Genomic DNA, 24,390 nt, shown 5'->3' with positions numbered 1-24,390 from the left:
CAACTTAATGTTGAAGAGACAACAAGGCCAGCTATCCATAGGGAAAGCAGAAGGTCTTTGCTGGAGTTTTGCTCTAATCAGCAACTTGCAAGTTTGGGTCCAAGTTACTGAACTCTAGGCTGAAGTTTAGCAGCTATTTGTGATGGAATGATTAATTGTGCTAGAATATGATAAATGTGCAGTGGTGGTTAGAACAGTTTGCATTGGTATGAGTATACCAATATTCATATACAGGAGTTTTAATGCATTATTATGAGAAGGCTAATTATATATTGCAGAGATTTAATAGCCAAGATAAGCTGCATATTTATGATATGAAGTGGCTTAAGCAGATGAATAGTATAAAAGTTGTTGGGCATAATGTCACACTACTCACCTGCTTGAAATAGTCTTAAACTATATTATGAAACCAACCATTGTGGTCTTGTTCACCTCTGTGCAAGATAAATTCAGATCTCACTGATACTTGGAGCTGTTCACAACTTGTCTGGATTGTATCTTGAGTGTTCTTGTGTCTTCAATCATGTCAAATAAAATACCTTAAAACCAATTTCTCTTTTTGGGTGCTACTATTCTTATGAAAATGGCTATAGAAAGAAACCTAATTTGTTATGAAAGTGAGACAAGTCAAGTGGTTATGCTTGAATTTGGGTTCTCCTCCATGTGTGTAACTGAGCAGGAGTGGCACCAAGTGTCTGTACAGCTTCACCTGAAGTGCCCAAGGTGGAATTTCACTGCTGCTCATGACTCAGCTCCCAGCAAAACTGCTGTAGCTCTCTGAGCTGGGTGTTGGAGTTCAGGCAGAAAGACTTTGGGCAATACCAAAAGTAGATCAGGTATTTTCTGTAATGAAGCTCTCAGAGAGCCAGGAAATCAAATACAAAATCTGATATGACAAAGATAACTGTTATCTCTTAGGTCCTGTTTTATTAAAAGCTGTTTTTATCGTTTAAAATGCATTATCAGGACAATATGCTGGCCAATAATTAGGTATATTAGCATGAGAATGTACCTCTTTATAGATCTAGGGATGTTCAGTAAGGTCCAGCTGCACTGAAAAAACCCTTGCACAGCAGTTTGTGCAGCATTACATTTTTCTGCTAACAGCTGTGGGCTGTGTCCCTCTGAAATTCAGCAGTGTTGGCACAAGCTCTGGAGGTGATTCAGTGGCACAGGTGACCTTGGTCCACAATGCTGCAAAGATGCAGAGAGTGAACTGAGATGCTTTAGCAGCCACTACACCCAACTTCCACCCATTTGCTGCAATGAAGGTGTTTTACAAGTGCTTTATGACTATAATTATAAACACCATCCTAATAGGCTAGGTACTGTATTTAACTTGTAATGAACTTGATTTCAGCTAAACATTCAATTAATGTTACTAGTACAATGGGAAATATAATTACAGTCTTCAGGGACACATTAAGAACCAAATTTTGCTTTCGGTGTTCTACCACACTGCTGAAGATTCCAGTGGAGTTTCACGTGTTTGCATTCAGAATTTAGTCCTTACACTGGACTTCTCTAAATCTTAAAGCTTTCTCATAGGAGTGTGTTTATATTTAATGCTACAGCCTCATCTTGATAGAAGGGATTTTGGCTAAGTTGTTGGTTTTGCAAAATCAAGTGAGTTCTTTCTGAAATTTGCAGTTTTCCTATTTGTGTGAATAGCTGTGGAATAAAACAACTTGTAAAAGGGCCTCCCTGACAGCAGTGTCCAACTCTTTGTCTTAGGGACAATGGATTCAGAGCTCCTTTAGTCCATGCAAGAGCTGCTTGATTTTCAAGAGATGCAGCCAGGGTAAATTAGTGAGAAGTGCAAATGCTTTGTGTGGCTGGAATTCAGGCCTCGTTTGTGCCAGTCTTGTACTTACATTTTTTTAAGAATAAATTCTGCTTTGTTAGTTCTCATTCATACCTTGATGTGTTCTAACAATCAAAAACATTTTTGTGGTGGAATCAGTGCAGAGTCACAATAAGGTATTGTGCTTTTTTCCTTCAAGTTAGAGACTGGAATGTGAATATAAAAAAAAAAGTTTCCACTACAGCCTGTGCAGCTCACAGATGCAAAGATCAGTTTCTTACATCAAAAACTGTCTTGTGCCATCTTTATGCTATATGTTGAATCAGTTAACTGCAAACCAACAAATTGTCTTTAGTTAATGTACAATTGATTAGGTAATGGCTATGATTTTAAAGTAGTGCCTATTTTTTAATTTTTCAGGGATTGTAATAATAAGGAAAGTTTACTAGATGCCATATGCCAGGAACTCTGGCTATGTGCCTAGAGCAGAAGTTACTGAATGAGGCCATGGTGTTCATTACCAAGCAATGGGGAAAAAATAAATTAAGAACTTGATAGATTACAGCCACTATGATCCTTCTATCAGTGTCCACAGGTGAGCTGAGACAGGCATGGAGAAATGAAAAATAAATCCAAGCTTACTCTGGGAATATCGTGTGCTGCAGTGGAGCCAAGACATCAAGGAGGACGATGCCAGAGTGCAAGGAAACAATGGAATTGGCTGGAGAATGTGTGAGCAGGAGCTGGGTGTGCTGAACAGAGGCACTGGAGAGCTCCAGCTGTTCCAAGGTCAGGGATGGTTTCAGCAGAGTGGTGAGATAGAGCTGTGACTGCCAGGGTTTGCTGAACTGCAGCAGTGCAAGGAGTTAGAAAGGTGACTCTCTCTTTCCTAAGGGCACCAGGAGTATTTCCTTCCCTTTGAGGAGCAATCTCTGCACCTCTAGCAGGAACTTCCATCTGCCATCAGCTGATAAGAGCAGAGCCCAGACTGAACACATGCTGTTCCTCTGCAGTCCAAGGAGCAGCCCTGGTGCTTCTCACCCTGCTCTTGGGAGCACACACAGCTGCAGCCAAAGCTGCAGGGAAGGGATGGCTCAGAAGCTTCTTTCTCATCTTGTGACCATCATGGATCTGTTTGCTCAGCCTGTGTCCCCCCACCAGTGCCTGTATGGCTACTGACTCCTTAAAATGAGTGGAGTTGAAGGAAATGAGCTATAAGTAGAGCAGAATCCAGCAGAGAAGGTGCTGGTTCTGCATGATGTATGCAGGGGTTGTATATAAATGTCTTTTTTTTTTTTTTTTTTTTTTTTTTTTTTTTCCCAGAAGCAACATTCCAGCATCCTCCTTCAGATGATTTTCTCCCTCTGTTCTTTGTGTTGGCAGAGGTCTGGATAGCAGTACTGCCTGCAGGGTGTTGTGAACACACAGCCTTGTCCATGAAAAATTCCTTACACAGTGGGCAGGAGAATAGATTTGTCTACTCAGGAAACAAGGTCAATGTTTCAGCCTGATAATTGTGTAAGGCAGCTGAAGAATCAGGTAACATCACTGAGGATGTTCCAAAACACTTTTGAATTAATGTTGAAGTTCTTTTGTTTTGTCTTATGGGTGAAACACAAGAGATTGGAGATCGGAAAGTACCACACACTTAGCAAGGATGTTACAGGACTGAGGGGATGTGGCAAACTCCACTGGTTCTATCCCACTGAAGCAATTTTAATTTCTCCCCTTCAGAATTAAGTAACATATAATAATTCAGGTTTTTATCTCTTCCCTGTTCAGATCCATCCAATGTTTTTGCTGACTTCAACTGGAGCTCTGTCAGAGCATCAGAGGGGATGCCCATAGCTGGAAAGGACTTCAGGCATCAATCATCTATCACCTGCTGCTGTAAAACAATATTTGTTCTGCCTAAACTACTCCCAACTTTTGTTTTTTAAAACAACTGATGCTGAAGTGGTGTCACCTGCTTGGACAGTGTGTCTGTTTCACTGTCCTCATCTGTCTGAAGTCTTACATAATGCCAGCTTTGACTCTCTGGGGTTGTCCTACCCCTAGAGAACATGGGAACAATTCATCTCATTCCTGCCCTGACAGCTTTTGACATATCTGAAGACCAGTTTCATGCATGCCCTGAATCTAATTATCTAATTAAATCCCAGGTTCTCCAACCATGTTTTGAAGACCTGTGATCTTTTTTCTGGCTCTGTTGGGAGCTTTGAGGATTAGGCAGTGCTGGTTTCTGGCAGATAAGCATCTTATTGCTGGGAGGAGATTTGGAAACTGATGCTGAAGTTCTTGTGTGAACACCTGTGAAGGACTTGTGTTGGGAGCACCTCTCTCCAAAACAGCCCTGGTGAAGCATCAACAATGAAATGGGATGTGGGGATTTGTGTGGTTTTGTCTTTTGCAAACATTGATTAAAGGCCCTCTCGTGTTTAAGCTCTAAGGTATGTGTGTAAACCTTAGGAGTTAATGCTATATGGGCTGGGTGTGTTTAGGCTAAATGTCACTTAGGAGGTAACCACAAGTCATGCTTGTGAAGCAGACTGAGTTTTCCACTCACTTTGCATCATTAAAGCATTTTCCTTGAACTCCTGTACTGTGGAGGTTCTGATAAACTACTTGTGCTTTGCTGGCCTGAACTGTGTCAAGCTTTTCAGCTGCATAAAAAGTGCTGCAATGAAAAACTTCAAAGAGGGCGAGAAATCTCTGACTTTGTGAATGACTTGAGAGGGAAGTTTTGGCAGGGTACACTGAGCTTTTTACTCTGAATTTAAATTGCAGGGAAATACTCCAAGCACACAAAATTGGGTTCCACTGTCTCAGGATAAAGATTAATTTAACCTGGTAGTCACCCCTACTTTTGATTAGATGTCAGCAGCTCTGGGTGTCTAAGTCTCCCTTACACAGCCCTGCCCTTAAAATCTCTGCTTTCCTTTGTGGCTGTTATGGGACATCCTGACCTTTGGAAAATGAAGATCTAAATGGAGACAGTGCTTTAGACTGGGTTATTTAACAGCTATTTTACTCAAATTGATGGCTGGGGAAGAATCACAAGATCTCCTGGGAGATTCCCAGTGCCCTATCACCTAAAACTATGAATGGTTTGATGCCAACAGTGAGTGATAAACCTTGTGCATCACTATTTCCTCTCTGCTTAACCAGTGGAGAAAGCAGAAGTGCTGTGAACAAGAAAACAGCTCAATTAGTGCAAACTGCACACAGGATTTGTTTCATCTGCTCTGTTCTACTCCTCCAAAGCTGAAATAAAGCATTATTTACAGTTCCATGCCCAAAATACCTCACAGGAACAGAGAAGATTGTGGCATTGGTATGAGCAATTTGGTGTGCCCAGAAAACCCTAAAAGATCTGCCCTGGTTGGAAACACCTGAACAGCTGGACCAGTTTTGGATGCTAAAGCAAAGCAAGAGCAACTGGAGAGACTCTTCAAATTTATTGAACCTTCTGGGGGCTTTTTGTGTGTGAAGTTATATTCATCTTCCCAGAGAACAATTAGCATATTCACCTACATTTAAATAATTAATTTCCTTGTTATATGCCAACTCTTAATTTTTTGTTCTTTCAGAATTATTGAAATCTGTGACAAGAGGTAGTGATACGAGGAAATGCTTGGTTTCTGGTTTGTTAATCAATTCCATAATATCTCATTCTTCACAATTGCTTTATTTAATAGCACCAATTTCTGCTTTCAGGTCTTGACTTCCCTGTTAAGCATTTAAGTTTCAGATTTTTTTTTTAATCTTTTAACCTTTATCCCTTTGATTTTTTTTTTCTCAGCCTATAATTTATTATACAGTCTCCTGTCAGAGGAGGAGGTAGACTAGGTGATTTTTACTGTATTGCAAATTATAATTATTATAGTTATTTGCATTAGTAATGGATTCATTCTTATCACTGAAAACAATTCCATTATCTGATCAGACAGTTATCTTCACACTGTCCGTGATCATATACTTTCATTAGGCACCTCTTTCTCTGGGGGTCAAAAGGAGAATTATTCTTTGGTGCAGTCACTCTCCACTTCTAACATCTTTCCCTAGTTAAAAAAAAGTTTTTATTGCCTTATGAGGGTCCTATGCAATAGAAATATGCAGCTTTTTGCTGCTGTGCTGCCATCCCTCAGAGCCAGCATATGAGCAATGTCCCCTCTGTCACAGCACCAGGAGAGGCTTCTGTGGGAGGGAATGGGAGGCTGATTTTCATGACCCAGCAGAGATATTTTGGCTCCTTTTGGAATTAAGGCAAAGGCTTGAGGATCTGCAGTTTGTAAATGAAGGGGAGAAGCTCCTTTTGCCAAGCCTTCCCTGTGCTGTGGGAGGTGGGGAATTGGGGGTGGGTGATGGCCAAGGGAGGGTGCAGAGGGGCAGACACATCCTTTATAGCAGTCTATAAAATGGTCAGATGTACTGATTCCCAAAGTGCAAGCAAGGGGGAGATGAGAAAGGCTGGAAAGAGATGTGAGGTCAGGCCATGGAATCCCCCAAGGGACTGGGAGCACCTTGTGAGAGCTGAGGTGGTGGAGAGCCCTTGCACCCTTCCCTCCTCATCAAAAGAGAGAAGGCTGGTGGTCTTAAAGAATTAAACAATACAGAAAAGGTTAGTATAAACTCAGAGTTTGTTAATTTATTTTTCAGCAGCTCCTGTGGTAGTTTCTGTAGTTCTGTAGTGCTTTGTGTTGGGAGAAGGATGGGCTGGTCCTGCTCTTCCATCACCTCAGGCAGGACAAGCTTATCCTGTGTTTTGCATCCATATAATTAAGGTGGTGACTGTATATACTGAAGAACCTCTTCTGAGTGAGAAATGGCACTGCACTTAGGGCTGCACTCAGTTTTCAAAGAGGATAATCAGGACCCCAGAGAATCCATCCCCTGAAACTGCACACCCCAAGCTGAGGACCCAAGCCACCAGTAATGTACATTGCTGTTATTTTACATGTGGAATTGAGACATTAAATATGCCAAATTACAATAATGTGAATTATTATCTGAACAAATGCATTACTATGGAGTTTAGATCCCCCTTTTTTCCCCTTCACCACCCTAATTGGTTAGATGTGAAGCATTATCTACTTAATGCAATTAAAGGTAATACTTTTCATAGGATAAACACTCAACAATAATTCCATGGGCCAGAGCACAAATAGGGACTTGAATGAAACTTTTGTCTCTGGGTCTCACAAAATATAGGTCATCAAAGTGATAGCAAGTGCAGTAGCCACCCAGTTGTTACTGTGTAATTGAGCACAGCATTTAGACTAGTTTAAAGAGAACTTTGCTTCTTGTTTCTGTTTTTTGCAAGCACAGTTTAGAAGTAAGTGTCAGGTAGGGCACTCTGAGTGTTTTTTGATTTGGAGCTGTGGAGCATCACATCAATCCTCTACTTTCTTCCACTGCCCTCTGCTGACCCAGTTAAGAATGGGGATACATCTTACCTTTTCCTTGTCTTCACATTTTAGGAAAAAAAAAAATAGAAAAAAGATGTCTAAACTTATTGTATTATTTCTTTGGCAAATTTTTTTTTTCAGTGAATATCTCTTCTGTCAAAGAAACTGCTTCCAGTTGATATCAGCAACAAGGTGTTAACAAATTTAACCTTGTTTTTCCACATTTTAATATAACCACACACAGTATGTATTTCTGAAGGATCAGGGTGGGGCAGAACAGTTTGGGAATGACACTTAAATCAAGGAAAAACAGCCTTCAAGGCATAACATCATAAAATTCCTATTTGCAACCTCTGAGGACACATCCCAGGAAGGTAAGGAAATAAATACTCAGCCATAGCACTGTCAGCTGGGGCTAGGTGATGAAAGCTCTTACATGACAAACTAGATTAAAAAACCCTCCAGAGATTCGGGAAGGAGAATTCATCCATGCCAAATTAAGATACACTCCAATATTTCTTGAAAGATAGAACCTCATTATGCTGCTGATTTATGGAGCAAAGTAATGACTGTGGACAGCATTGTTTGAAGACAACAATGAGCACTGCTATATTGCAGCAATAATTAGTCACATGAAATCTTCAATTTTTATTTTCTTTCTCTAATTCTAAGATGATTTGTAATAAAGGGGGGAAATGCATTGCACACTGTATTCTAAAATGTAATGGAAATACATGGCCCGAGTTGTTCCCATATTTAAAATATTTAAAATTCTTCTTGCAATGCTGCCCACCAACAAAATAATAGTAATTTCTGGCAGGAATTATAAAACCTAAACTATAGCACAAAGCATTTTTCACCAAATTACTCACTCTATATCCACAATTACAGCTCATTTTTTTTTCCTTATGCTGATAACAAAAGATACATTTTAAGATCCTTGCTGTGCTGCTCTTCCTTTAATAAATAAAGTGAGCTTTTCAAAAGCCGCAAAACGATGCAGATAAAAATCAAAACATTTCTACATTTAAGGATGCAATCAAAGACTTGCCCTGAATGGTGTGATATTAAAGTTAAAATGAAAAAAAAAAAAATCAATTTGCTGTGTATTTTTGAGCGTGGTTTGTCACAAATACCATTCCCAATAGATAAGAATGATTATATGGTAAAGAGCGTAATTTATATATCTCAAGCCTTCTGCTTTTGTCACTGCCATCGTTAAGGAATTTGACACGTTTGCAGGAGAACAATATATGTCAACTGAAATATATACCAATTAGCCCTAAATGGGACACTGAAATGAATGATGCATGTGCATGCTATACTTACAAGTAATAACATGTGGTTTAAAGTCGCTCGCGTTTTCAAACAAGAATTCTTTTTATGTTGTCATTTAAAAAATCTAATATTTCAAAAGGTCAGGAATAAATAGCACCATTAGCATTAAAAGCTAGCTAAAGGGAAAGTAATTTGTTGTTCATTTAACATTGCATTTTATGTAATAGCTTTGTAAAGTGTTCGGGAGGGGGGGAGAGATTTTACTCTGCTAAAACAGGATGACGGCAGCTCCAGTTCATTATTAAAAGGAGATTTTTTTATTATGCTATTGTCAACTTTAACGTCTTGATTCTGTTAGGTGTTTGTTAAAATTACATGGGCTGCTGAAGTGACTATGGCAAAGGATAATGCTGAGAATATCATAACTGTCAAAACAATAGTGGAGGCAAGAATCTGCTTATTCCAAGGCAATGGAACAAAAGACAAAGGAGAACCTCTTCTGCAGTGTTAGGAAGTTAATAACCCTGTTGAGGTTTCCTCAGCAGGAGGCACTGAGATCAGGACAGCAAATCCTAGGAGAGACAAACAGGGATGGCAAAAGGAAGTAGGAGATACCAAAGGGATGAAAACTCAGCACCAGACACCAGCTCCCCTGTCTATGGCTATTCATAAACCCACAACCATTTATCTTCCTGCAGAGGGTTTGTGCTCCTGCAAGGACTGGATGAAGTGTGAAAGCCTCAATTCCTGTGGCTGAATCTTTACTCCTGCCCACCTCTGGCCATGGAAAGTCAAGGAAGACTTTGCAGGAGCAACCCAGAGCTAGACTTAGCAGAGCCTGATGCTCAAAGAACTCAAATGACTCTATTATTCTACCACTCTAACACTCATCGTATTTGGGAAAAACTGGAGACAAAATAAATGTCAGCTTTTAAGTGTCCTTCTGGACAGCATAGGCTGGAAGGAAAACACACAAAGAGAATTCTGCTGTGTGCTTGCTGCACTTGCTGCTGCCTGAGGAGCTGCACAGGGGGAGAAGGAATGGAACAGGGGGAATACTCCAGGAATTCAGCAAATTCACCCAGCCTGGAGTCAAATATTTTCACCTACCACCTCTCAGGGCAACCTGTGCCAGTTTTAAGACTCCTATAATACAGAACTTCTTTCATACATCTAATATAAATCAAAGAGTACCTTTTCATCTGGGGAAGAAGCAGAAGTGCATTTGAGAAGGTTTTTAAACATAAAAGCAAGCCTGCATGTCTCTGACTAAAAGTGAAATTGCTGGTGGATACTCTCTTCAGTTGTGTTAAAGCAAGGAACACTTTGGCTTTTATATAAAGAACTTACTTCAGCCCAGAGCATGCTCATGGGTTGCTAATCTTCAGTGCTGATGGTTCTTTGTCTATTATTTACATCCCCTATCTCCTTCCCATCACCCTGTTAGAGCTGGCAGAATGCACTCAATTAAAAAAAAAAAAAAAAAAAAAACACCAAAAAACAAACATGAACCTACTTTTTTTTATCCCTATACTAGAAAAGTAGTGGTCCAGCACAAAATAATTTGGTTTCCATCTCCACCACTGCACAGAATCTAAAGCCTTTCTGGGGGGCTGATGTCCTTCAGGACAGGATGTTCTGGGTGAGGAAAGGTCACCAGAAACACAGAAAGAGCAGAGTTCCCAGTCTGGGGAACCTCAGGAGAAACTGAGAGGAGGTCCCCAGGAGCAGTAGATCTGTGGAGCAGCAGGTCCCCAGCAGCTCTGTGAGGTTTCACAGTGAGGAGGAGCTTCCTCTGGCAGCAGAGGAGACAAAGCCCCCTGAGAACCCTGAGGGACATGAGGCAGGATGGCATGGTGACAGAATTAATTTCTTTCTGCTACCTGTCCCCTTTCCTCTTGTTTGAAATTATTTTGAAACAGGCTGAATTCTTCAATGGGCTTTGGCACATTCACTCCTAAAGCTCTAAAAATTCTGTCTACAGAGAGGTATCCACTGAGCTAAACTCTGTTTCCCAAACCAGCAAAACCCCACCCAAACAACACACACCATCAGTACCACAGCTGCAGATTCCAGTGGTTTATGCCTGAGTAGCTTTTATTGGTAGCAAGGATTTGGGGATCTGAAGGTGCTGTCAGCAGGCAGTCAGGGTTTGCAGAATATCCTCCCTCACAGTCTCAGAGCCACAGAAATGGTACCTGGAGAAAGCAAATGGAAGCACCTTGAGCTGTCGGCAGCTGTTGAAATTGTACCAGTGGATTCATTTTTATGTTAACATAGTCTGATTTGTCATTTCAGACAGCTGAATGGAAAAAACTCTGAGCTTCTAAATCTGAAATATTACTGCTGGGGAAAGCACTGATAGACTGTGTTCATCCTGCTTCATTGCCCACCTTACTTTAATGTTACAGTTTTGGGGTTTTCCCCAGATTTTGTGCTGCCATCTCTGTAGAGTTGGCCACAACTACTTGTGCAAAGGCCACAAGTCAGTAGAAGGGTGAGTTCTGATCTACAAAAATACACTTTGTCAGCAAAGTGCTTGAGTGACTGGAAACTACAACCAGACTTAGGACCTTTGCTTTAAGGTGAGTTCAAGTGCTGCTTTAGCCTCTTTCCCTCAGTTTCATATATTTCTATATATATTTCAGTGCATGCTCCAAGTGTTAGTGTTCCTCATCGGGAGGGTGGGTTTATTATCACCATCCTTTTTAGTCAATCATGACCTTAGGGGTCACCAACACCAATGGAATACTTGGCTGGTTCCAGCTGACAGTGAATCAGACCCACAAATAATCTGTTTGTGTGGACAACAGGAGTTTGGCAAGAATGATGCTGAAAATCCAAGCCAGCATTAATTTTTCTCACCCAAGGGATTATACAGAAAGTTTGCTCTTCTAAAGCATGGAGAGATTTTCAGTTTAAGGCAAAGGGTTGAAGTAATAGTGAATAGAACTATGGATGAACAGTGTCTTGAAAGGAAGGAAAGAAAAGGTTTCCTTGAGAATCTTTTCCTTTCAATGCCTTAAATAGCTTTTCTTGTGAAGAGGCTTCCAGTCCACTTATAATTTTGTCACCTATCTTTTCCAGTAACATACAAGATTTTCACAATGGATATACTTACACTTTTCTAGTTTCTCCAGCTTCTACTGTAATAGTTGCAGCTCCCAGTTTAGGAAAAGTTGGGTTTATCCAGTTGTTGTTCCAAAGAAATTTAACCTTGGTAACTTCTCCTACATTAACTTCTGCATCAATATAGGCTGTGTAAGTGTCATCTGGTTTGAGGGTACCCCTGTGAAAAACAGCATTTTATGGATGAGGCATGGCAACTTTTAATTACCAGAGTCAAAGGCTCTGCTGTAGTGGCAAGAAGGTAGAAATAAAGCAGAGACAATATTTATCCTATTATATGGTAGAAACATTATTGCCAGATTTCTGATGTAATTCATCCCAAATCACTGTTTTTCAGAGGCAGCAAAGTCAGCTGGGCCTGATATGCTGCCTTTTTGTTTCTCTCTTCATAAGATCAATTTAAGCAGAATTATTAATTACAAATACAAATTAAGAGTTCTAGAAGAAAAGTTTCTTCCCTGTTGAATTTTTAACTTACTTGGTAATCTGGTACTGCTTTGTGTTCCCATCACTGCCATACAGGGCAACATTCACATATCCTTTTACTTTGCTCTTTCCAGAGAGGGTCACGGTTACTTTGTACCTCCAAACTACACAGAAGAAATACAGTGACTTAGACTGTACCCTGGGAGAAACAGTCCCCAAAATACCAAATTCTAGGTTGATTTTTTTTTGTTTGTTTTCTCTCTGTACAGTACAGTTGAGAGCAGAAGATACAAAACACCAGTGAGTCAAATCTGTTGTTATGTCCTAATGAGACCAACATGATAAATAGAAGACATTTGTGTTACTTTCTGGGAGAGGAAAAAAAAAGAAAAAAAAAGACCATATCATAGCAAATATGATATGGGTCTCAGCATTTTGGCCATGAAGGTTTTTATACAGTCAAGCTGGAAATAAAGGGGTGTTAGGGATAAATAGAGATACAGGATCTAAGCAGCACAAAAAAATTCTGCAGTTCCAGGAAAATAACTTTTGTGGGTGGGAACTTCCTTTTAGTGTGCAATTAGCAAAAGGAGCTCAACAAGATTCTGGTTTTTACAAGGGCAAACTAAGCAGTGTGTTGTGAGAGCTGGTGTTTAGGATAACTGAGGTTGTAAAGGTCATCCTGTCCATCCAGGTCTGAAACCAGCTTCTTTTTGGCCTTTGTCAAATGGAGTTTTTGGCATCTCCAGTGATGGGGAATTCCCAGCTTCCCTGGGCTCCTCTTCCTGCATTTAACACTGCCAGTGTGACTGTAATTTTTATGCTAGTTAATAAGAAATTCCCTTTCTGTAACTTCTGTGCATTGTCTCTCCTCCCTTCTCCTTGAACCTTGCAATCCAGTAAATATCTCAGTAACCTCCACTAGAGTTTGTCAGCAAATTTCTTGTACTGTAGGGCCTCAAACTGGCATTAGTGTGGAGCAAAAGAGGAAAAGGAATGAAGAACAGAAGAGACCTTGTGCTGTGATGAGATCTGTTCATCTGTTAACTGTCAAACAGGAAAATAAAACTTTTACAAAGAATATGTAGCAAGGGAAGCATTCAAAACTCACGAGGAAAATCCCTGGCCTCTCCAGTATTCAGGTAGAGCTTCACAAAATCATTTTTGTATTTGTCCTTGAATTTGTCTGCATAGTGACCCATATTTGGGCATCCATCTTCTGGGCATGGGAAACAGTTTCCCTAGTGAAAACAAATATTGCTATTAATAACATTACCCAGCCAGCCAAGGAAAAGAAAAAAAAATTAGTCAAAGGATAAATTTTTAATAATGTTTTCAACAGGGTCCATCCCAAAGCTTTGAGAAGTACTTACTGATTGAAACAGATCATAGGAAGCACAGGGGTAACCCAAAAATCCATCAGGGTACACGATACTGTCAGAGTAGTACTTGTAACTCCTCAAGTGATTGCAAGCCACAAAGTCCCGAGTTCCTATGGAAAGATGCCCCCAGGTTAATTCTCATTTTCTCTCCCCACTCAAGGATAGAAACCCAGGCCATTTTCATGCATCATTCCTCCCCAAAAGCCTCACCAAAAATCAAACATAAGGTTGGAGCCTTGTTTGCTTCTGATGCACTCAGGCCCTAAGGAATGTCACTGGCTCAACAGGTATAAAATGCAAACTTGAAATGCTTTGTGCAGACCGACTGTGCAGCTCAGCCCAGCCCCTGCCCCTCAAAAAACACTTATTCAGGCAATCTGACCGAGTTTAACAATAGAAACCAGAGCTGCCTGAAACAGGTCTATTGTAGGCAACAGTTTCATTATCATAACAAAAGAAAACCAAATGAAAAGTATTTAATAGTGAACTTCCTAGGGCAGTGCTGATTTGCTCCAGCTGAGGGCTTCGAAACAAAATTATTATTATTTGGGGGGTGCATAAGAAAGGGAGACTCTTGAAATTAAAATAATGAATATATTATTTTCCTTTGTGTTGCCTGTATTTTCCTGACTTTAGGTTAAAAAGAAGACCATATACTATGCAGTTATTTCTTTGTGCTTTAATTCCCCATTATTGATAACAAGTTTACTATATTAAAAAAAAAAAAAAAAAAAAAAAAGCAGGAGGGAGAATGAAAAAGCAAAGCCTCCAGCTGCATTGAATAAAACCTGGAGCAAAAGGCTAGCTAGCTATCACAAACCAGTAATGGATTCCCAGAGTTTAAGGTGTTTGCAGTAGTGTAAGAAAGAGCTCAGATAATGTACTGAAAAATCTCCACAGCATAAAACTTTGGGGTTTTTATTTATGTTTTACGTGCAATTTAATTTTAGAAAGATACATAGGAGTCCTCTGACATGTTGAGATTTTATTAGAACCACGTAAAACAATAAAGAATGGTGTATTTGAACAACTCTGTGCCAATCTTTTTTTTAGCTGCCTAAAAATAGACACAATGACATGACTTCAGTGCAGCTCTGATTGTAATCTGTAATTTAACAAGGAATCAAATTAATTGCTCTATCTCTGAAGGATTTCATCTGAAGACACTCTCCCAGGAGTAGCTGTGAACATCTTTGCCCAGTTCCACCAGTGCTGCTGGGCAATTAGACACTAAATGCAATGTATTGCTAAAGACCCTTCGAAATTTTTGGCACAACTCCAGCAACTTTTGTTTCTGACATTAGATCCTTCAGAGGAAACACATTTTCCAGAGGCAACCCCCTTGCCTTGTTTATTTTTTAATAAGCTCTGGAAAAGTGTTTTGGGCATTTTAACAGTTTCACTGCAGCCTGCAGCTGCCATTGCTGATGGATGCACCAAAAGCTAATGTAAAACACCTGAATTAAGAAAAGATAAGTGGCTACACTTTGAGGGGTGGCCTTCCTGTGAATTTGTAATGCAAACAGCACACTTACCTTCCCAGATGCCATCGAGATCCACAATCTGTGAAATAGCATTCTTGTCACACCCAGGCATCTGCTCCCCTCCATTGGGATAAAAGTCAATATGTCCTATAGCTGGGCTGATGCCAAAACCTGCAGCATTTGAAACAGAGGTAAGTATGTTTTAAATTAATGTTGTCTCACACCTGTAACTGCTGGCTTCAGGCTTGTGCACAGTGTTTTAGGACAGGAGCTGTTAGTGACCAAAGTGAATTTGTTCTGTCCTGCCACAGCACAACAGCCTCGGTGAACAATCAGAACACTTAAGTGCCACAGGGCATAAATAATTCAGTAGAGTAAATAATAAATAATCAGAACAGCAGAGCTGCATGCTCACCTAAGTTGGGGATTGTGGGAGCTGAGTCTGTGTGGATAACGTCAACAAAATCTGCATCAGATTTATCCAGTCTGACTTCAGTTGGAGTGCCTTGAAAATAAGGTTGTGCAGGGTCCAGTCCTGAGAGAAAAAGAGTAGTGTCATGCATAAATAAAGAGATGTAGGTGTAGAAACATTTTTTATATCATTGCTTGATTGTATATAATGAATATGGACGATGGTTCCTTATATCTAAGTAATATAAAATGAGGATGAGGGCTTTTCTCCCAGGAAGTCACCTGTGAGAAGCCTATTAAATTTTACTGCTTTACATACTTGCACCAATATTGAATGCCAATACTTGGCATTAACTTTTTTATTTATTTGAACTTTTCCTTAATAACATTGCTTAAACTGAGGTTACTGTGTCTGCATCCCAAGTAACTGAGTCATCTGTGTGGTTTCTAGAGTCCCTTGAGAGTACTCAGAGGATTTTGTGCTGATAGCACCTCACCTGCTTGGAGGTGTTGAAACCTGCCTGCCTGCATCAGGCTCCAATCAGATTTTGGGAAAAACATCTAGTTTTGAAGCAATGAGCTTTGCTTTTGAACTTAGCAGAAAATGGAATCAATGTGCTTCCCAAATTGCCACAGCAATTTCGGATGCCTGTAAAGTCTTGCAAATTGCACAGGTTTTTGCTGCCTTATACTTGCATCTCTTCTTGTCCCTAGGCAGCATATTTTGGGTTTGCTTTTAAACTGAATTTTGTAGACTATTAGTCCAAATTTTACCTAGCCTGAAATCCCTGAGGAAAAATAAGAATTGAAAAGGGTTTTGTTAATAATGTCTGAAATTGTCTTTTATGCATGAAAGGCCACTCTGCTTAATGCACAATGCCCTTGGCATTGCCTGCCTGGTGGATAAGATCAAACCCACAGCTTTAACCTCTGGAAGTGCTGAACACGTTAAAAATAATCAATCCCTTTGCTGTGTAACACGTGTGCAAGCAAAATAATTATCACACTCTTTCCCCCACTTGGCACAGCCCTTCACCTTGGGGTACAGTGTGAAAGGGCTGAGTTCCAGAATATTCCAATTGGCCCTGACTGCACTGCAGCCAACAGGTGGAATCACAAGGGAAAGAGAACAGCAGGGTTTTGTTTGGTGCCTCTGGTGTGAGTGTGGATGCAGTCACTACTGATGATGATGATGATTATTGATTGCTAAGTAATCAATTAATAATTATTTTGATATTATTTTGGTAATGATTAGTTACCAGTTATTCTGCCAATGCCCGGGCGCCTCCGGCCGGCCTCGCCAGCAGCGTGTGCCCCCAGGCTGTGCCCAATGATGTGCACGTCAGCTGGGGAGTATCCATACTCATCCTGACAAGACAGCAATAAACACAGCCATGGCTGGCTCATCAGCAACAGGGAAGGCTTGAAAGGGGCTGCAGAATCACTTTTCATTTTCCTGCTGACTCAGGAACTCCTATAGGATTTCAGCATCTCTTTGCCAGTTCGGTCCAACACAGATTTTGCAAATCTCCCTGTTCAGCTGCTGCCCTGGTTTGGAGGTTGCTATGACTCCAGACAGCTCTGTCAGGAGTCCTGAGGGGCTCTGTGTCCTTCCAGATTCACAGGATTCACAGGATGCTTGTCTGGCTTGCACGAACAGGCCAGGCAGGAACTCTGAGTTACACCTGGCAGGTTAAACACCAGGCACAGCTGGGGAGGGCTTGGGATGAGAGATGCCTTCAGCCTTTTTGGGCAGGAATTCAGTAGCTGCAGTGCAGATGTGGACAGTGAGAGGTGGCTCAGAGCACTGCTAGACCCAGCACACTCTCTGGTTTTAGTTATTTATAGCTCTTTTATGGACAATGTGTGTTGAAAGCAATTCCATTAAGAGAGGCTTCAGACCAAGCTTCACTTCATATTTAAGTGTGAAGCTGGCTGCAAAAGGGGGCATCTCCTGTAGGTTTGGGCACTGTCCACCACAGCTTTCCATGGGGCAGCTGCTGGGTCCTGCTTGTCCCCAGCTGATTTTCTTGAGAGCTCTTTGGTACATTTTGGTAGGTTCTGTCTCCATGAAAAAGAAGTTTGCCATTTCCATTATTTCTGTATATTTAAAGTTTTACATTGCATTTGTTAACATCTACAGAGTAACTCTTTGGCTGTACTGAGAATGTCTTGTAAATTTCCTCTCCTTAAGTTGGCAAGCCCTGCTGCTATCACACAATACACTCCTTAAAAAAAAAAAAAAAAAAAAAAAAAAAAAAAAAAAAAAAAAGTTTGTTTTCAGTGTAACTGATTGTGAAGTTGAGGACAATATTTTCTGCTGGTTATATCCACATTTGTGAAAGCTCCAGAGCTGTATTTCTTTCAAACCAGTGTTACAGCTACAGCTTTAGAAACAGCAGACTTACCGTGAGAACATCTACAAAATAAGCGATTTCAGCGCCCACGACACGGATGTTGTTGGATGCCTGGGTGTACTGACACAATGCACCTTTCTTCCAGCTCACACAGATGCAGTTCACATCTTCCACAGTGAGCATTTTCTGTTTGGTGAAACAAAAGTGAAAGCCATGGTAAATACAGTATGGGATCAGTTCATGTGGGTCATTCTGGCTCAGCTGCTGAATCTTGTGTGAACTTGGATGAGAATGATCTGAAAAGCAAAGCTGTAGCATGGATGTGTGCTCAGAGGGGTTTGTGTGACCACACCATGCTGAAAGAGGGTGATATGTAATGCAGGAACCATTTCAAATACCCAGAACAGTTTTTTTACAGAAAGAAAAACAGTATCAATAATGAAACTTTCAATTTTTATTTTCAACCAAATTTGCTATGTAACACTAAATAAGAGCTCTGCTCATGCACCTATTCACTTCAGTGATTTAAAAGTACTACTGTAACTCAAATTCAATTAGAATATTTTTGATAGTAAAAGTCAAGTGTTGTTTTCTGATGCAGACTTTTGAGAAAGACTGTTTTATAAGATGGTGTATAAACTGTTGGTGTTCATTTTGGATTTATGGCTTTATTTGGAAATATGTATCTGCAGGCAGAGACTTTGCCATAGAATCAGAAGCTTTACTGTTCTCCATTGAGCTGGATTGTTTGGCTAAAAATATTCTGTTTTAGCAGCTTAAATATATGGCAACAACAGACAAAGGACAAAAAAGGCAATAAAATGTCTGTGACCAAGCTAGAAGAGCTAAAACTCAATATGCAGATAGGATTATTGCTTAATGGGAAGGAAAGCAAGTAACAGATACACATAAGAGGATCAATGTATTCACAATCCCCTTTGCTCCACTCTTTATTGAAAAGATTCACTGAGACCAATTTGTTTCTAAATATAAACTAGAGTATTGGTAAAACAGAGGCTGCTGTAATAAATGAATTTAAGGTTTTATCTCATGCCTCTACATTCTGGAAAATTGATCAAGTGGATTTAAGCTTAAAAAACTGTGATTTATCTCATTGATTGTGAAATTCCAGGAAACAAACCTCTATTTTAAGAGTGCAAAATATAAGACAGATAATTGTAGAAACATCAGTCTGCTTCTAGTGCTTTAAACAAATTATTACCAGACAAATCCAACAATCATCCATCATTTTTCTTTTCTTTTGATCTAGCACCAAAATGAAGCAGGCAATGGGGATGCAATAAACACAAAATGCATTGATTTTTAGTTTCACATTGTTCCTCATAGTGTTCACATAAGTAAAATAGGAATACATTATTTTTAGAGATGGTAGTTGTGTTAATGCTTGAAAAACCTTATCCTGAAAATGCCCTCAATTGGTATTTTGTTCTGTGCTGCATGACTAGGGGCTTTCCTTAGCTCCAGCTGCAATTAAAAACATGTTTAGAGGACTTGAGAAAACCGCAAGCTGGAATTGCATAGGGACAGGGTTAAGAAATAATTTGTGGAATTAGCACAAAAATCAATAAAGCAGAGTGCTTTACTGCATTCAGTGCTCATAGCAAGTCCTAGATGGAAAGCTTTGTTTGAAATGCTCCCCTTGAGGTGCCTTTTGGATGCTCATTTTTATGTCTTTTTATTGCTTTTGGTAATGGCCAGCCCACGTGGCAGCCCAAACCTTCCTGATAGAGCTTCCACAAGAGAAACCTTCTCTGGGTTGGAGAAATAGGATGCAGGAGCCATGAGTCTGCAGTTATTTCTGGAATCACCCAGCCCTAGCCAGCATCTTGCTCCAGGGTTTGTGTTCTTTTTGCCAAGAAAAGGGCACTTAGTGAGTCAAATCTTCTTGTCACTCACTGCACTGCAGAGAAAAGCTGAATGCATTTTACTTCATTATTTCTTCAAGATGCAAAGCTACATATTCCATTTTGTAACAACCTGAAAATGTGAATTATTTTTTTCCTTTCTTATCACTACAAATACCATGATAAAAATTGGTTAGAAATAGAGAAAAACAGACAATTCATATGAATGTGTTTATAAATGCAAACTAAGGGTGTCCCTTTGGTACCTACCTTGCACATGTCTGACAGCCAGTTTTCTTCTCCATTGTCTACAAATCCATGTACAATAAATTTGGTCTTCCTGCTTGCATTAAAATTTGAGACCTCGATTGTCGACTTATCAATAGCAGACACCTCCTACATTAATGTAAATTAAAAAATAATTAAATTAGCATAGATAAGAACTTAACAGACCTTTAAATCTGCTTTCTGTAAATAAGTTTTCAAAATTGCAAAGACCTGAACTGTGCTTATCTGTGTAGGTGTTTAAAAGTTATGCAATGCTGAACTCATCTGCAAGGCTGATGTGTATTTCCATTGGAAGCAAGTTTGACACCTATTTTAGAGCAGACAAGACTTCAGCATGTTTTGATTTTATCTGTGGGAAAAAAAAAACCCCAAAATACTCTGTTTCCCAGTAGTTCTCAGTGGGGATCCTGCTAAGGAGCTGGAAGAGGTGATCTTTTGAATAAAGTGGATGTTTGGCCAATTTTTAACACTTTTCAACACTTTTTAGGAACACAGCTGAAGTCTGTGTTTATTAACAATTTTTACATGTGATTCACTAATGTTCAAACCACAGAGGTTCTTACTTGAAAGCCATCCATGTTTTCTCTAGTGTACAGGAGGAATTGAGTGTCTATGCTCTCTGGTTTCCAGGGTAATTTGTGGACTGGCCTTTCTGTAGTCCCAGACCATGGCATATCATCTGTGAAGCACCCAAGCCTCTCAAAGCAAACTTCATCCCCTGTAGCATGGAGACCAAAACAATGTGTGAATGAGCAGGGAAATGGAGCAGTCAGAACTCTTAGCATGGCTTCTCTGGGGATCTTTGTTCCCCTTGAAAATCCCAGACTTTACAGAAAGCCAAGACCAGCAGTTGCCCTTTCCCAGATGTTGAGAGGCTGCAGTTTGCCCCAAGGAGAGAAGCCACCCTATTCCTCATCATTAAAGTATTCAGAAGAGTTCCTCTCCTGTGCCATACCTTGGGTATCCTTCCTCAGCTGCTGCTTTGCCCAAGGCAGAGACAGCTGATGGGTTTCTCCTAATGCCAAGCCAAAATATTGCAGATACTCTGCAATAAATCGAGACTGTGCTGAACAGCTGACTGCACATGAGAAGTCTTATCCTACACAAGCCAATGTCTTCTGCTAAATGCAAAGCTATGCCCTCATTAGACTGCCTCCTGGCCCTGGCTTTTTTTCTATTTCCATCACTAATAAGAGTGCAAGAAATAATTCCCCATGTTTAGTAGAGCAGTAGCTTTGTTCTGAGACAGGAAACACAGACATCAGCTTTTCTTGCTCACTCCTAGGGCAGATATCCCAGAGTGGAGAAGAAGGACAATATGCACACTCTCATCTCACCATTCCTGTATGGAAAAGTGAACCACATCCACCTCAATTAGTAAGTTTTAAGGCACTAGGGTGTAGAATGACACCTAGAAAATAGGTGGAAAACACAGCAACATAGAAAGGCAGTACAAACACTAACCCCATATGCTTACCTTCTGCTGCACTGAGCAGAAACAGGGCAAGAATCCAAATTCCAAGCATCTGGAATAGTAGAAAAAGAAGCAGCTAGGATTTGCTAACCCACTCGTTCATCAAGCACACTCAGCCCCCTGGTGCTGAATTTTCTCAGGGTGAACAGTGCCTGTTTGTGCAGGATGTACCCCTGAGTGCTGTGTGCCAGCCAGGTGTGAGTCAGCTCTGTGTTTGCTCCACGAGGGCTTGGGGGCCATAAATAAACAAAAGCATTGCTTAAATCCAGGGTGACTTTTTTCCTCTTGAGGCTATGCTTCTAATCAGATGTATAGGAGTTATTTTAGAATTAGCAAGAGGATTAGAGAACATGAGATGCCATTCCCCTTCACACTCCTGGGCTGTGAGAAGCCACAAATCTGCCAAGATACAAGGAAAAAACCCCAGACCTGAGCTACTTACTCTGCAGCCTTGGAGCTCCTGGCATTAATGTGCAAACTTTGCATGTGTTTTTTATAGTCTGCTTTATCCTTGAGAATGTTCCTAGAAAGATAGGAATATTTGTTTCAGATTATGGTTTATAGATAAGCCGGCAAATAACTTTAAGGGTTGGTTTCTCTGACAGCTCCAAAATCCATGGGCATAGATTTTTGAATTGGTGAGCTGAATCCCACAATAGGATTGGAGCTCCAGAGGTTCTTAATTCCCAGGCAGCAGCTCATCAGGGGTGGCCCATGAATGAGAATTATATGGATCTATGTGTCTTGTCTTGTCTGAGAAGGCTTTTATTTTTGATGTTGTATAGTTGAGGTGTAGGAGATCTACTGGGGGAGTTAGGGAACCAGAACATTTTTAAATCCCATTCCTTGCCCTGTATCAAATTACTTCAGGTGTGAAATGCTCCTGTGTTTTCTGAGTTTGTGATGAGGGCTTATCCCTTTTGAAAGATTTTTAGTGGGCTTGGTATATTCTTCTCATAGTGAAAGGGTCTGACCTTCTCCTGGCAATCCTTTAATTTCCTTGCTGAAATAAGTGGATGTAGAAGGACAGCTGTGTAATCCCTGGGATCCTTTCTATACCACCCATGGAACCCAGGCTTTGAGAAGTTCTGAGTGATTAACTGGAAATATATAAAAATAACATACAGAATTCCCCCAGACATTGGGATATGGCTGGAATGCTACAAAGCTCTGTAGGTTGTTCTAGTAGAAACATCAACTAAAAGGTGAAAAGCAGCCTGTGCAAATGCACAAGACTAAGTCTGGCAACTCCTTGGACCTGTTTGTCTCTGGGAGAAGGCTCCAAGTGAACTCAAGAAGAAAAGAGACCTGAGCTGACTCCCCTTGGAGAGCTTAGTCAGCTTGGCTGTGCTTTGTGACCTTACATGTTTGCAGAGCTGATGTTCCCTGATCTTCCACCTCTGGGAATGACCAAATGGATACCAGGTGTTCCACTGCTCTCATTGGTGCTAACAGACTTTATTTATTTAAACAGCTATGTTTTATTTTTATTAAGATACCACCTTTGATACTGATTTAGAGCTCAGTGCTCCTGTCTTTAGTTGAAGTAAGAATTTGGTTTGTAAATAGGTTTGTTTCAGTGGAATCATTACATGCCCCAATGCACTGACAAGAACTAACACTTGTTCAAAATAACTTTTTGAACAGTTTTTCCCATTTAATTTAAGAGCTGGTGAAAAGGATCTGAGTTAGGATTTTATCTGTTAGTCTATTGCTCCTATTCAATATTGTAATAATACAGGTCAGACAGAATATGTGGACAATTCCTTAGGCCATGGTCAGTTGGATTTCAGCTGCTTGCTTCTCCTTTGGGAAGGCTGGGATGGATGCAGGCTGCTCTGTGCCTGGAGGAGATGCTCTGGTCCTTGTGGCTTCACAGCTGGGGGCTTTGGAAGAGGGATGGGTTTTGATTTTAAAAAAAGTTATAAATTAAGGCACAGCTATGTTTCTCCAATCCTGAAGAAGGTGCAGTCTGGAATAGGAAGCAGGCAGAGGAGAGCACTGGATTTCTGGTGTTGCAGGATGCTGTGGCTCTCTCTTGGGACACTGTGGAGCTTCCCAGCATTGTTCATGTTTTCCTTGCCATGTGTTAATTCCCCAGGAGACTTGCAGGACTCAGAACTGCAGGTCTCTCTGGCTGAACCCCAGAACTGTGTTTATATATGCTTTTAATTTTATACACAGTTGTGTTTAGTTAAGGATATAACAGGGTTGGAGGTTTTTTTTTTTCCTTAAAAAAATTCATTCAGAAGTCTGTACTCATAAATGTTTTCTCATGGTATTTCTACTCCTATTTCTTAGAAGTTTATCTGCCCAAGTGCTTGCATGTCATTTATCACACGGGGAAATGGGAGCAAATAAATTATTAACTCTTCCTTCCTCTTCTTTAGCTCAGAGTTTGGGTTTTATACTTGAAAAAATATCCACTGCCTTGGTCTGTTACAGCTGCAGGAGGCTCACTCATGCCATGCTTTGCAGAGCAATAATGTCATTTTTAATGTGAAATGGCCAATCCCAGGTTTTGTAAAGCCTGGTTACTCAGAGTTTCCCTTCAGGATTGTCAGTGGCCACTACAAATGTTTGTGTTTGAAACTAAACAGTATCCAGGAGCTGGGATTCAGGGTTTAGTTCCTTGCAATCTGGGAGCATTTGAGGTTTGCCTTTATCTGCATTTTCCAAGCAGGTGCAGGTACAGAGGGCTGTGCTCACCTGCTGCAGGAGAAACCTGGCCTTGTGCTGCTCCTGCCTCATCCCAGAGTGTCTTGTGTGGGGCTGGAAAACTCAACAGCTGCACATCCTGCACAAAGGAGGTGTTCCACACCTGCAGGGGTGTTCTGAGGGTACTTGCTTCCTTGAGAGTGTTTGATAAGATCCCAGATTTTCAACTTATCAGTGTGGTGGGACTCAGTTGTTGCCTGGAGGAACAGGTAGAGTGAGACTGTGCAGTGCTTTAAATGGATTTAACATGTGATTTCTGGTTGCTCCACAGTTACAAGCACAATAAATGTGGCTCAAACACAAAAAAAGCATTGACACGTGTTTGCAAAGAACTGGAAAAATGAAACAGAGAGAGCAATATTTTTG

At 40.5% G+C, this 24,390-nt stretch overlaps 2 protein-coding genes across 2 annotated transcripts in view; one reads left to right on the top strand and one right to left on the bottom strand.

The window, feature by feature from the left end:
• HSPA12A (heat shock protein family A (Hsp70) member 12A) overlaps positions 1-3,742 on the top strand; it is a 55,140-nt gene extending 51,398 nt beyond the window's left edge. Inside the window, exon 14 of the mRNA XM_079312679.1 lies at positions 3,587-3,742. Within this exon, the coding sequence (XP_079168805.1) occupies positions 3,587-3,652 (66 nt within the window). The 3' untranslated portion in view covers positions 3,653-3,742. The remainder of the gene's footprint in view (positions 1-3,586) is intronic.
• Positions 3,743-10,561: 6,819 nt separating this feature from the next.
• LOC306804835 (inactive pancreatic lipase-related protein 1-like) lies at positions 10,562-22,192 on the bottom strand. The gene is made up of 13 exons (XM_079311940.1): positions 21,749-22,192; positions 21,310-21,358; positions 20,396-20,550; positions 19,815-19,940; positions 17,731-17,865; positions 16,582-16,690; positions 15,327-15,446; positions 14,963-15,082; positions 13,419-13,537; positions 13,157-13,286; positions 12,098-12,209; positions 11,612-11,779; positions 10,562-10,688 (listed from the first exon to the last, which is right to left on the bottom strand). Exons 2-13 carry the CDS (start codon positions 21,356-21,358, stop codon positions 10,625-10,627), a joined length of 1,407 nt encoding a protein of 468 aa, XP_079168066.1. The 5' UTR covers positions 21,749-22,192; the 3' UTR covers positions 10,562-10,624.
• Positions 22,193-24,390: the final 2,198 nt, after the last annotated feature.

The sequence above is a fragment of the Erithacus rubecula genome, assembly GCF_903797595.1.
Source record: "Erithacus rubecula genome assembly, chromosome: 9".
Taxonomy (NCBI): Eukaryota; Metazoa; Chordata; class Aves; order Passeriformes; family Muscicapidae; genus Erithacus; species Erithacus rubecula.
Note: the sequence above shows the minus strand (reverse complement) of the source record. Positions and strands in the feature narration are given on the sequence as shown.